Source organism: Tachypleus tridentatus, chromosome 3 (genome assembly GCF_004210375.1).
Source record: "Tachypleus tridentatus isolate NWPU-2018 chromosome 3, ASM421037v1, whole genome shotgun sequence".
Lineage (NCBI taxonomy): Eukaryota > Metazoa > Arthropoda > Merostomata > Xiphosura > Limulidae > Tachypleus > Tachypleus tridentatus.
The window spans coordinates 30,286,998-30,300,135 of record NC_134827.1 but is presented as its reverse complement, the minus strand read 5'-3'; the positions used below and the strand labels follow the sequence as shown (position 1 = coordinate 30,300,135).

At 36.3% G+C, this 13,138-nt stretch overlaps 1 protein-coding gene across 2 annotated transcripts in view; it reads left to right on the top strand.

Annotated features, from left to right (window-relative positions):
• LOC143246626 (cell adhesion molecule Dscam1-like) overlaps positions 1-13,138 on the top strand; it is a 158,893-nt gene that overhangs the window by 120,930 nt on the left and 24,825 nt on the right. For both annotated transcript variants that reach the window (XM_076493665.1, XM_076493664.1), the window contains exons 11-16: positions 41-160; positions 3,492-3,665; positions 6,866-7,013; positions 9,767-9,915; positions 10,456-10,587; positions 11,226-11,390. In XM_076493665.1, the coding sequence (XP_076349780.1) occupies positions 41-160; positions 3,492-3,665; positions 6,866-7,013; positions 9,767-9,915; positions 10,456-10,587; positions 11,226-11,390 (888 nt within the window). The remainder of the gene's footprint in view (positions 1-40; positions 161-3,491; positions 3,666-6,865; positions 7,014-9,766; positions 9,916-10,455; positions 10,588-11,225; positions 11,391-13,138) is intronic.

Sequence of the window (13,138 nt, the reverse complement as noted above, 5' to 3'; positions counted from 1 at the left end):
TCAATATAAGGTGATTTATCTCAGATTGATTCTTTTTCAGTGCCACCACGTTGGTTGACGGAACCTGTTGATAAAAACGTCATTCGTGGAGAAACAGTGGTAATTGACTGTCTTGCTGAAGGCTATCCTAAACCACGGATGTCCTGGAAGAGACCTTTAGGTAAAAAGTGCTATCTTAGAAAAAAATAACTAATCTGGTGAGAATTCATTGTACTTTATAAAAACAATATTCTAGACCTCAAAGTGCTCTTGAAATTACTTCTTCCAACATAGATCGTGCTTAGTTTGATGACCATGATTTGGCATTATTATCCACCATCACAAGTTCCATTGTAACAGTTTCTGTGAAAGAAGTTGAGATAATTTTTAGATCACACATATCTTTACAAATGTTCGTATACCTCACGCTCTACGTGGTCTTTTGTTTTCAAGTCTAACATTAAACAAGCCAAAAACTAAACGCGCATTGGGAATTCGAGATGATTCCAGTTGACTCTGAAGTGCGGCTGGAAATCTGTCAGACATATCGCTGTTCCACTGTAAGGCAGAACGTTCTGTAATTCACTGTGACCAAAATACATAGTTACTAAACCTGTTACTTGTGGCATCGCGACCCTCATCTGTGGTGGATTCTTCATACTAGCAACATACATGGCTCGTTCCTATAAAGTGGTGCCATTAAACCTCTGTATATAAAAACGTGAGAAATTTCAACTATATTAAATTAATTCTGAAGTGTGTCACTTTCATATCTAATAGCTACAGTAATGGAAGTGCCCAGATTTCAAATCCTAATTAATTCCAGATATGGTATGTAAAGTACGCTACAATCTGCGTAAATAATCGCTTAACAACGTAAAAAACGAATAAGGATTTAATATGTTCGTTTTAGTACTACATTTTTTTGCCTTTGTTATTGTTTTTTTTCTATTTAAACACAAAGCTTCACAATGGGCTATCTGTGCTCTGCCCACCAGCCCACTATTGATATCTAAACCTGGTTTGTAAGTCCGCAGACATACCACTGTGCCACTAGAGGCTTTGTTTTGTTTTGTTTGTTATTGTTTTTTTCTATTTAAACACAAAGCTTCACAATGGGCTATCTGTGCTCTGCCCACCAGCCCACTATTGATGTCTAAACCTGGTTTGTAAGTCCGCAGACATACCACTGTGCCACTAGAGGCTTTGTTTTGTTTTGTTTGTTATTGTTTTTTTTCTATTTAAACACAAAGCTTCACAATGGGCTATCTGTGCTCTGCCCACCAGCCCACTATTGATATCTAAACTGGTTTGTAAGTCCGCAGACATACCACTGTGCCACTAGAGGCTTTGTTTTGTTTTTTTCTATTTAAACACAAAGCTTCACAATGGGCTATCTGTGCTCTGCCCACCAGCCCACTATTGATATCTAAACCTGGTTTGTAAGTCCGCAGACATACCACTGTGCCACTAGAGGCTTTGTTTTGTTTTTTCTGTTTAAACACAAAGCTTCACAATGGGCTATCTGTGCTCTGCCCACCAGCCCACTATTGATATCTAAACCTGGTTTGTAAGTCCGCAGATATACCACTGTGCCACTAGAGGCTTTGTTTTGTTTTGTTTGTTTTTGTTTTTTTTCTATTTAAACTCAAAGCTTCACAATGGGCTATCTGTGCTCTGCCCACCAGCCCACTATTGATATCTAAACCTGGTTTGTAAGTCCGCAGACATACCACTGTGCCACTAGAGGCTTTGTTTTGTTTTGTTTGTTATTGTTTTTTTTCTATTTAAACACAAAGCTTCACAATGGGCTATCTGTGCTCTGCCCACCAGCCCACTATTGATATCTAAACCTGGTTTGTAAGTCCGCAGACATACCACTGTGCCACTAGAGGCTTTGTTTTGTTTTGTTTGTTATTGTTTTTTTTCTATTTAAACACAAAGCTTCACAATGGGCTATCTGTGCTCTGCCCACCAGCCCACTATTGATATCTAAACCTGGTTTGTAAGTCCGCAGACATACCGCTGTGCCACTAGAGGCAACATAACCATTTCCTATCGTACGACGTCAAAACAATTTTTACACACAGATAACATCATGATACAGTATAGTGTATTAAATACTGAAAACACGACAAGAGCAACGAAACCTTACATATAATATGTTTGTAAAGTTTCATGATATTGAAATTGTAATTATGATATTAAATGTATTTAGCTAAAGGTCCTTAATCTCTCATTGAGGTAATTTATAAACAATTGGAATTCATTTTATGTCTTCAAACTTCATTTACCATTTGTTAAGTCCACGAAACCTGGGCTTTCGTAACGAATATTTACTCAAAGAAGGCAATGTTCAGTTATGTTCCTTTAAATACGCGGCCTTTCTCTGTGTTGCTGTGTGAGTCACATGATACATATGGCAAATCTTTCATTTGTACAATATTAATACGACTCTTGGCATTGGTTATATCAATTTATGACTTTTACTGTTTCAGATGCAACTCAAATCCACAGACAAAATCAGAGTGAATGTTAATACTAGTTCTACAAGTAGATAAATATTTCAGTTCATTCAGTTTCAGATCTATTTTACAGTCTCATACGAAGCATGTATAAGTGTTGACGTAACAAAAAGATGACCACTAGAGTTTTAAATATAGCCCAGCTTCATTTAAAAAAACCAGCGTAAATGCCCAAATTGGTCATTCGAACGTATGACAATAATATTTCAGATCAGGCTTCACCGCACACAGGAAATCAGCACGTGCTGTGAGCTTGGTTTAACTCTCGCATGACACCTAATATTATAGAACTAACCCCACCTACCCAAACATACACACACACAAATAACTTAGGTTCTTTTTTTTCTTTTTCGGAAGAGCTTTTACAGGGTCCAAAATAGAAAAGGAAAAAAACAGTTTATCTAAAGAGCGGGCCTGGCATGGCCGAGCGCGCAAGGCGTGCGACTCGTAATCCGAGGGTCGCGGGTTCGCGCCCGCGTCGCGCTAAACATACTCACCCTCCCAGCCGTGGGGGTGTATAATGTGACGGTCAATCCCACTATTCGTAGGTAAAAGAGTAACCCAAGAGTTATCGGTGGGTGGTGATGACTAGCTGCCTTCCCTCTAGTCTTACACTGCTAAATTAGGGACGGCTAGCACAGATAGCCCTCGAGTAGCTTTGTGCGAAATTCCAAAAAAACAAAAACAAATCTAAAGAGCGAGTGATGAATATTAGAACAATAATGGAACGAAAATATTACACGCTTCAGAACAGTTTTATTTATTTTACAAATGAAAAAGAAACATGTATCTTACGCAATAAAAATACAGCTGTCCCTATAGTAACATTTACAGAACAGTTACACGAATCTGTTTTTTAATGTTGCAGGTGCAATTTTATTTCGTCAGACAGAGATTAAGTTTTCCTAAAATAAAATAAAACGCGTTGTTCAAACTTTTACCATCCTCAGACTGAATCTGAGACTTGCTGTTTTACGTTTCTTTCAGAGACACATCTTGGATCTTTCAGAGAACTCCACCCAAATTTCCGCACACAGGTATACAGCAATGGCACGTTGGCCATCCAAGATGTAGAGGACAGCGACGCCGGACACTACATCTGTCAAGCCACAAACAACATCGGAAGTGGACTGACCAAACTAGTTGATGTTACTGTACATGGTAAGACGTTTCATGTTGAACACGTTTACAGGTACTTTGACATTATTTGGTAAAAGTAAAACTATCCTTACGACAAATTTTATGATGAGAAAAAACTGTGTCTGTTTGTTTGTTTTGGAATTTCGCGTAAAACTACTCGAGGGCTATCTGCGCTAGCCGTCCCTAATTTAGCAGTGTAAGACTAGAGGGAAGGCAGCTAGTCATCACCACCCACCGATAACTCTTGGGTTACTCTTTTACCAACGAATAGTGGGATTGACCGTAACATTATTATGTCCGCACGGCTGAAAGGGCGAGCATGTATGGTGCGACGGGGATTCCAACCTGCGACCCTCGGATTAGGAGTCGAACGCCTTAACCCACTTGGCCATGCCGGGCCATAACTGTGTTTTTATCTATAGAAAAATGGCACTGTGGTTCAAGATATTATTTTATTAAGTTTTAACGTATGAACAGCAAATACGGGTTTGTTAACAGACTAATTACAGACTAAACATAAGAATCTAAATATTGTCCAACCTTTTATACAGATTTTTGTTGTCAGGTTTAACTTCATATTCGTTAAAAATGGCGGTAGGAAGTTAAAAGACACTTCTTGCATAGTGGGATGCGCGTGGAGAAACTTATGTATATATATATCAAGTATTTCTTTGTTGTTGTTTCCTTTTGTGTGTGTGGAAGTGGAACTAAAATGTGCGAGGTTGTTATTTGGACTATTTGATAATACGTTTTTCAAAAACTCGAGCATAGTTTAATATCTGAAAGTAAGGCCTAAAAGATACGCTTTCACAAATCTCACCTTAATTGTTTGTGTAAATACGAGTTTCTGAGAGAAACTTTAACAGAAGTAAACTTCATTCTCTGAGTGAGAAGGAAGATTTGAGAAAAGAACTTTCATGATCTAATTCAGTGTGTTTGTAGAAATACATAAGAACCAACATGATCTAATTCAGTGTGTTTGTAGAAATACATAAGAACCAACATGATCTAATTCAGTGTGTTTGTAGAAATACATAAGAACCAACATGATCTAATTCAATTTGTTTGTAGAAATACATAAGAACCAACATGCTCTAATTTAGTGTGTTTGTAGAAATACATAAGAACCAACATGCTCTAATTCAGTGTGTTTGTAGAAATACATAAGAACCAACATGATCTAATTCAGTGTATTTGTAGAAACACATAAGAACCAACATGATCTAATTCAGTGTGTTTGTAGAAACACATAAGAACCAACATGATCTAATTCAGTGTGTTTGTAGAAATACATAAGAACTAACATGCTCTAATTCAGTGTGTTTGTAGAAACACATAAGAACCAACATGCTCTAATTCAGTTTGTTTGTAGAAATACATAAAAACCAACATGATCTAATTCAGTGTGTTTGTAGAAATACATAAGAACCAACATGCTCTAATTCAGTTTGTTTGTAGAAATACATAAAACCCAACATGATCTAATTCAGTGTGTTTGTAGAAATACATAAGAACCAACATGCTCTAATTCAGTGTGTTTGTAGAAATACATAAGAACCAACATGCTCTAATTCAGTGTGTTTGTAGAAACACAAAATAACCAACATGCTCTAATTCAGTGTGTTTGTAGAAATACATAAGAACCAACATGCTCTAGTTCAGTGTGTTTGTAGAAATACATAAGAACCAACATGCTCTAATTCAGTGTGTTTGTAGAAACACAAAATAACCAAACCTCACGAGTTCGACCTTAATTCCTCCTTTATAGAGATGTTTGTAAGGAACAACTTTACAAATTTAACCCTCATTCAATGTGTTTGTAGGAAAGCCTGAGAAACAAACCTTTAAATACTCAAACTTAATTCACCGTGTTTGGAGGAAACTCTGAAAGTGACTGCAGGAAAAATCAACCTTAGTTTAATGTGAATAGGCAATCCGGCATGGCCAGACGGTCAGGGAGCTCGACTCATTATCTGAGGGTCGCCAGTTCGAATCTCGTTACACCAAACATACTCGCCCTTTGAGCATCATAATGAAACTGCCAATCCCATTATACTTTAGTAAAGAGTAGCCAAAGAGTTGGCGGTAGGTGGTGATGACTAACTGCCTTCCCTCTAGTCTAAATCAGGGACGGCTAACGCAAATAGCCCTCTATTGTTTTGCGCAAAAAACAAACAAGTAATATGTACAGAAAAAGCTCTAAAAAAGATCTTCACCAAGTAAGCCTTGATCCACTGTGTATAGAGGTCGCTCTGAAAGAAATCTACACAAAGTCAGTACATATTGAGGAAGGTCTAAAACAGACTTCACAAACTCAACTATTCAGTATATGTTGAGAAATAGTTGAGAGAAAGTACAAAATCCAAGAACCTTGTTTCTGAACAAGCTAGACAGAAATTTCTTACTTTTATCATCCTAATACATTTGGACTTCCTAATAGATCAAAAGCGATGATACGATAAACATTATGTTTGGTTTAGAGTAAATCCACATTGTGCAATCTAATGTATACACTGCGGGGAATCGAAGTCCGGATTTTAGAGATGCAGTAAGCATACCCCTGTTTCATTGGAAGATACTTATCAAACAAGATTCATCGTAGAAAGAGTATTACAAGCCATTCATGAAGAGGATACTTTCATGTTTCCATAAATATGAAAAGGGAACTAGAGGGAAGTGAACCAATATGACTTCAGTTCTCGTGCATTCTTCTGAAATATCGTCATTATGTACTTATTGTAATGTAACGATGTTGAACACATATATAAACAACAATTTCTTTCAATACATCTTCATATGGACGAATTTGCATAATGTATATCTTCTTGTTCTACTGCATTAGTCCCTCGAAGACTTAATGTCCAGCTTAACCTTTAAAACTAAAACTTAGGACTTGTCTCATGATCTCTGTTTAAGTCTCATCAGTTTTCCAGACACAAAAACTAGTATCACTTTCTGTTTAAGCCTAGTCAGTTTCACAGACACGACAATTCGTATCAATTTCTGTTTAATCGTCAGTTTCCAGACGCAAAAGCTAGTATCATCTTCTGTTTAAGTCTTCAGTTTCCAAACACAAAAACCAGTATCACTTTCTGTTTAAGTCTAGTCAGTTTTAAAGACACAAAGTTCGTATCCTGTAATTACATATAGCTGGTGAAAAGTTTTAGAACACACGCATATGTTTAGTAAACTTGTTTCTATATATCTCTCACCATCCTCAGCACCACCACGTTTTGAAAGTACTTTTACCAGCCAGACCGTTGCCAAGGGAGATAAAACAATTTTAAAATGTGTAGCTGAAGGAAAGCAGACTTTGGTTGTAAAGTGGCAGAGAGATAAACACCCGCTGGACTTGGAAACAGAAAAAAGGTACTTAAATAGACTGTTTAACTTTAGACTTTGAAGTAGGAAAACCAGACCAGTTATTAATCACATGGTTTAGTGTTAGACTTCAAGTCAAAAAAAAATATATTAATCAAATTGATTAATGTTAGAACTTGAGAATTAAAAGCATTTATTTAAAAGACTGCTTAATGTTATAGAACAATTATTCAATGATTAGCTCAATTATGTCACTAATGTTTAAAACACATATATTCAAATTAGTAAAGCTTTACTTCTATTAGTGAATATTCATCAGAGTTTCCACGTTTTGTAAGTCTGCCATGAAATAGATATTTCAAGAAGCCATTGCTTCTTTATTCTGCTATTATCTCACAATTAACATTGCTGATTGGTTATACCTCCTTCTGTGTTATGAAACACACGGTTAGTTATAACATAAAGCATATTATTTATTAACTGTTTTCTGTTTGTTTGGTGTCGTTTCGTTCTGACAGTACAGGTTTTCATTATCTAAGTCCTGTTTTAATCAATAAATCACAATATGTGAATCTTTCTATAAGACTTGTCCTGGTACGTATGGCTATAAGACTCCTGTCATGGTACATCTGGTTATAACACTTCTGTCATGGTACATATGGTTATAAGACTCCTGTCCTAGTATATCTGGCTATAAGACTCCTGTCATGGTACATCTGTCTGTAAGACTCCTGTCATGGTACATATGATTACAAGACTTCTGTCATGGTACATCTGGTTATAAGACTTCTGTCGTAGTACGTATGGCTATAAGACTCCTGTCATGGTACATCTGTCTGTAAGACTCCTGTCATGGTACATCTGGTTATAAGACTTCTGTCATGGTACATCTGGTTATAAGACTTCTGTCATGGTACATCTGGTTATAAGACTTCTGTCGTAGTACGTATGGCTATAAGACTCCTGTCATGGTACATCTGTCTGTAAGACTCCTGTCATGGTACATCTGGTTATAAGACTTCTGTCGTAGTACGTATGGCTATAAGACTCCTGTCATGGTACATCTGGTTATAAGACTTCTGTCATGGTACATCTGGTTATAAGACTTCTGTCGTAGTACGTATGGCTATAAGACTCCTGTCATGGTACATCTGTCTGTAAGACTCCTGTCATGGTACATCTGTCTGTAAGACTCCTGTCATGGTACATCTGGTTATAAGACTTCTGTCGTAGTACGTATGGCTATAAGACTCCTGTCATGGTACATCTGGTTATAAGACTTCTGTCATGGTACATCTGGTTATAAGACTTCTGTCATGGTACATCTGGTTATAAGACTTCTGTCGTAGTACGTATGGCTATAAGACTCCTGTCATGGTACATCTGTCTGTAAGACTCCTGTCATGGTACATCTGTCTGTAAGACTCCTGTCATGGTAGATCTGTCTGTAAGACTCCTGTCATGGTAGATCTGTCTGTAAGACTCCTGTCATGGTACATCTGGTTATAAGACTTCTGTCATGGTACATCTGGTTATAAGACTTCTGTCGTAGTACGTATGGCTATAAGACTCCTGTCATGGTACATCTGTCTGTAAGACTCCTGTCATGGTACATCTGTCTGTAAGACTCCTGTCATGGTACATCTGGTTATAAGACTTCTGTCGTAGTACGTATGGCTATAAGACTCCTGTCATGGTACATCTGGTTATAAGACTTCTGTCATGGTACATCTGGTTATAAGACTTCTGTCGTAGTACGTATGGCTATAAGACTCCTGTCATGGTACATCTGTCTGTAAGACTCCTGTCATGGTACATCTGGTTATAAGGCTTCTTTTTTAGTATATCTTACATAAACATAAGATCTATGTTGTTGTAGATTTTTATTAGAGTCTCTGTTCTAATGGTTTTGTTGTAAGATCTCTGTTATATCGCATCTTGTTGTAGAGTCTATGTTGTAATACACTCTGCTATAAGGTTTCTGTTCTAGTATATCTTTCGGTGGAGCCCCTATTCTAATGCTTTTGTCTAAGGTTTCTGTTCTAATGTTTTAGAACGGCTAGGATATAACTGGAAAGACTCTATATAGGTGAGACAAGTTTCTCACTTTACACAGTGATATATTTTAACCTCATTACCCCTTTCAAAGAAAGACTCTATATAGGTGAGACAAGTTTCTCACTTTACACAGTGATATATTTTAACCTCATTACCCCTTTCAAAGAAAGACTCTATATAGGTGAGACAAGTTTCTCACTTCACACAGTGATATATTTTAACCTCATTACCCCTTTCAAAGAAAGACTCTATGTAGGGAGACAAGTTTCTCACTTTACACAGTGATATATTTTAACCTCATTACCCCTTTCAAAGAAAGACTCTATGTAGGTGAGACAAGTTTCTCACTTTACACAGTGATATATTTTAACCTCATTACCCCTTTCAAAGAAAGACTCTATATAGGTGAGACAAGTTTCTCACTTTACACAGTGATATATTTTAACCTCATTACCCCTTTCAAAGATAAACTCTATGTAGGTGAGACAAGTTTCTCACTTCACACAGTGATATATTTTAACCTCATTACCCCTTTCAAAGAAAGACTCTATGTAGGGGAGACAAGTTTCTCACTTTACATTGTGATATATTTTAACCTCATTACCCCTTTCAAACTTAGATGTTACCGTATTAATACCAACATAGATTTAGAGAAAACTTAATAATAGAGAAAAACTTATATGCAGCTTCAATTAGTTTATTTATATCACGAAAACCTTATGACTTTTATCAATTGAATTTAGGTTTTCCGTGCAGCAAGCGATGACCGAGTCGACAGTCGAATCAAATCTAATTATCTCCGTTACTGACAGATATGATTCAGCCCTCTACACGTGTATTGTATCCAATAACTATGGCTCAGGTGAAACAAACATTCAGCTCATTGTACAAGGTATGATTGTTTTAGTCATTCATTCTATTGTGCTGTATGCTATTTAGTACCATATTTACAACAAAGGTGTTGCTTTTTCTATTGTACACCTCAGTCACAGTTGATGGTGGTTCCCTCTGTGGGACATTATAATAACTCGTAAAATTCTGCTAACAGTTTGATAACCTATGTCTTTAGATTTATTTATGTTAAATATCTGTGCCTAAACTGAGCAGATCACTGAGTATTTACGTTATTTCTTCTAATTACTTTTCACGACGTACATTTGACATATCTGACTAGATGAAACGTATTTTATTAACCTGAGTTAAAACAAATTTAATGCAAACTTTAAAAAGAAATTTCAGAGTGCTTTTAAAGATTTTTGTGAAGAACACTAGAATCATAAAATAACCGAAAAAGCAAAACAAACTATAGACAAATGAAGCTTCGACCCAGTGGATTTATTTACCTTCTTGGTGTTCGTACAAACGATAATAAAGATGTCATTTTTATTTATTTTTATAGATTTTTTGTATGATATCTAACTTCTCCCTTCAGAATCGCCCAGTCCCCCTACGGACGTTTCTGCAATTTCGCAAAGTAGCCGAACGATAAAGTTGTCATGGAAACCATCTTACAGCGGAAACAGTGCTATCACCAAATACGCCATTCAATACAAAAACATTACAAGTAAGACACAAAGAAAAACAGTAGTGGGAAACCTTAGAGACAAGTGTTTCTTTCCTTGTGTTAAAAAAAACAAAACTATTAGATGTATGTGTGTGTGTATATGCGTGTGTGTAGAGAACAAATTGCTAAAACAACTGAAAAAGACATAAGAACCCAACAAGGAGATTTCCAAAGAGGATTCGTAAACTGTTTTCTTTTTCTATTGGATTACCTGAACGAGTTAAGTCTAATTATTTTTCATTATTTATCCGCTTTCGGTACCATGTGAACAAAAGAATTAATGTTATTGGATTATTCAGTTTACTAGATTTGTTCAAAGTGTCTCTATTTTATCTCTAATAATAATAATACATCTTAAAATTACGCCAGCAATAAAATACCTTGAGACACCATTATTATAACAGTTATCGGGAAACGTTTCAACCTCAATTCGATGAACTGTAATCGTTGGACGTCTGAAGTCCTACAGTTCTATGTGTTCAGTAAAGAAATGGCTTATTTTTTTAAATTCTTCTGCAAGAAATATATCGTTGCTTATGTCTTAATTTTACGGTAAGAATAGGTTTTATTTATTAGATTTGCAAAAATGTTTATGATATATATATATTATGCTAGAATATTCTTTTTCTCCTTGCTAGATGATTGGGAACATTGCTCGCAACTTGTGCTTTCTGGTTTTGAAACTTCCGCTACGGTGAGAGATCTGTTTCCAGACTCATCATATGATTTCCGAATTATAGCTGAAAATAGTTTAGGAAAAAGTAGTCCTAGTGAAGTCATTACCTCAACTACATTGGAAGAAGGTACCATAAATATATCAGTTTGTTTTGTTGCATAAGTTCAAATCTGAAACATATATTTATCAAAATTATTTCGTCGTAAACAGAAGCATGCATAGAGAAACAACTTCACCCTCCGTCCATGTTTACCTAAGAAGTTATAATTATATAAATAAACGTGTTTAAGGTGACCAATAGCAGCTAACATTTAAATTATTTAGCACTTCCTTGGTGAAAAGTGGCGAAATTTATCACCTAACTCGGTCCGGTACTTGTACTTAACGAAATTTTGTTTGTGTGTTTGTTTTTGAATTTGGCGCAAAGCTACACGAGGGCTATCTGCATTAGCCGTCCCTAATTTATCAGTGTAAAACTAGAGAAAAGGCAACTAGTCATCACCATCCACCGCATACTTTTGAGCTACTCTTTTTGCCAACGATTAGTGGGATTGACCGAGGATTTATAACGCCCCTACAATGAGCATATTTGGTGGAACGAGGATTCGAACCCGCGACCCTCACATTACGTGTCGAGCACCCTAACCGCCTGTCCATTACAGGCCTAGTTGCAAGTTATCGAATAAACAGAGGTAAGTACCTATAATAATCTCTTGTGAGTACAGAATGCACTTTAGTTGTTTTATAAAGAAATGAAATCGAGATTGACCTGAGTTTATATAGGTGGCGCTAAAGGTAACCCTGAAGCAGAAAACGTTTATTTCAACTTCAGAATAATATGGTAGTATTAATGTTAGCTTTTTAACAAATCTTCCATGCAAGTGGCTCAATGGCATGTTTGAAAACTTATAACACCAAAGCCCAAGATTAGATACCCCTGCCTGGCACAGCACAGATAACCTACTGTGTAGCTTTGTGCTTGAAGATAGAGAAAGAACATTCATGCCCGGGATCAAATTTTTCTCCACCTGGCGTGGGATATAAGTACTTAGAAAGTTGTTTTTCTGATAATTTGGTGATTTTTTTCCACAGATGCACTCACGCGCAAATAAACTTCATCTTCAAAACAGCAAATTAGAAATAAAAATATTCTCCTGGTTCGAGAAAGAAGGGGATACGTTCATTTCCCCATCTCTAGCTGTGCACCTGACTCCCTCCATTTCGAAAACAGATGCCTGGCGAAGTACAGTATAACAAATAATATCACGGAGATCGAACAGTGAATTTGAACATTATAGCTCCTGATACTTGCTATTGAGGCACAAAAGGTTAAAACACATCTTGTGATGCGCACCTCGTAATTGTAATGCAGTTTTTAACACTACCCTAACTATCGTTGTTACTACCCTTCCAATCTATAACAACCTGAATGAATGAGCTCTGTCGTCAAATTCACAATTTTAATTACATTTCCAGCAAAGTTGTGTGATAAACAAATACCGTTTTTTAGGTCAGCTTACAGCGCCACCTACAGGTCGTTTTGTTTTTCATGACTTCCGCATATATTCTCACCTATACTATACTTACTATATATATACCTTACCATACCTATACTTAACTATGTGATTTCTAAAGCAAACTGTTTGTCAGAAGTTAGTAAATAAATCCACAAATAAAAGCTTTTTCATATGTCAATATTTTCTGTTAGTAACAAGGCTTCGATAAATTGTTCAAGGTGCATGAACTACATAACATATTCTAATTGTCATTCACTTCACTATTTGTTTGTATTTTTGTATCTGTCTGAACGTTAAATAATCTGTTTGTTTGTTTCAAATTAAACTAATACACAATGGGCTATATGTGCTCTGCCCA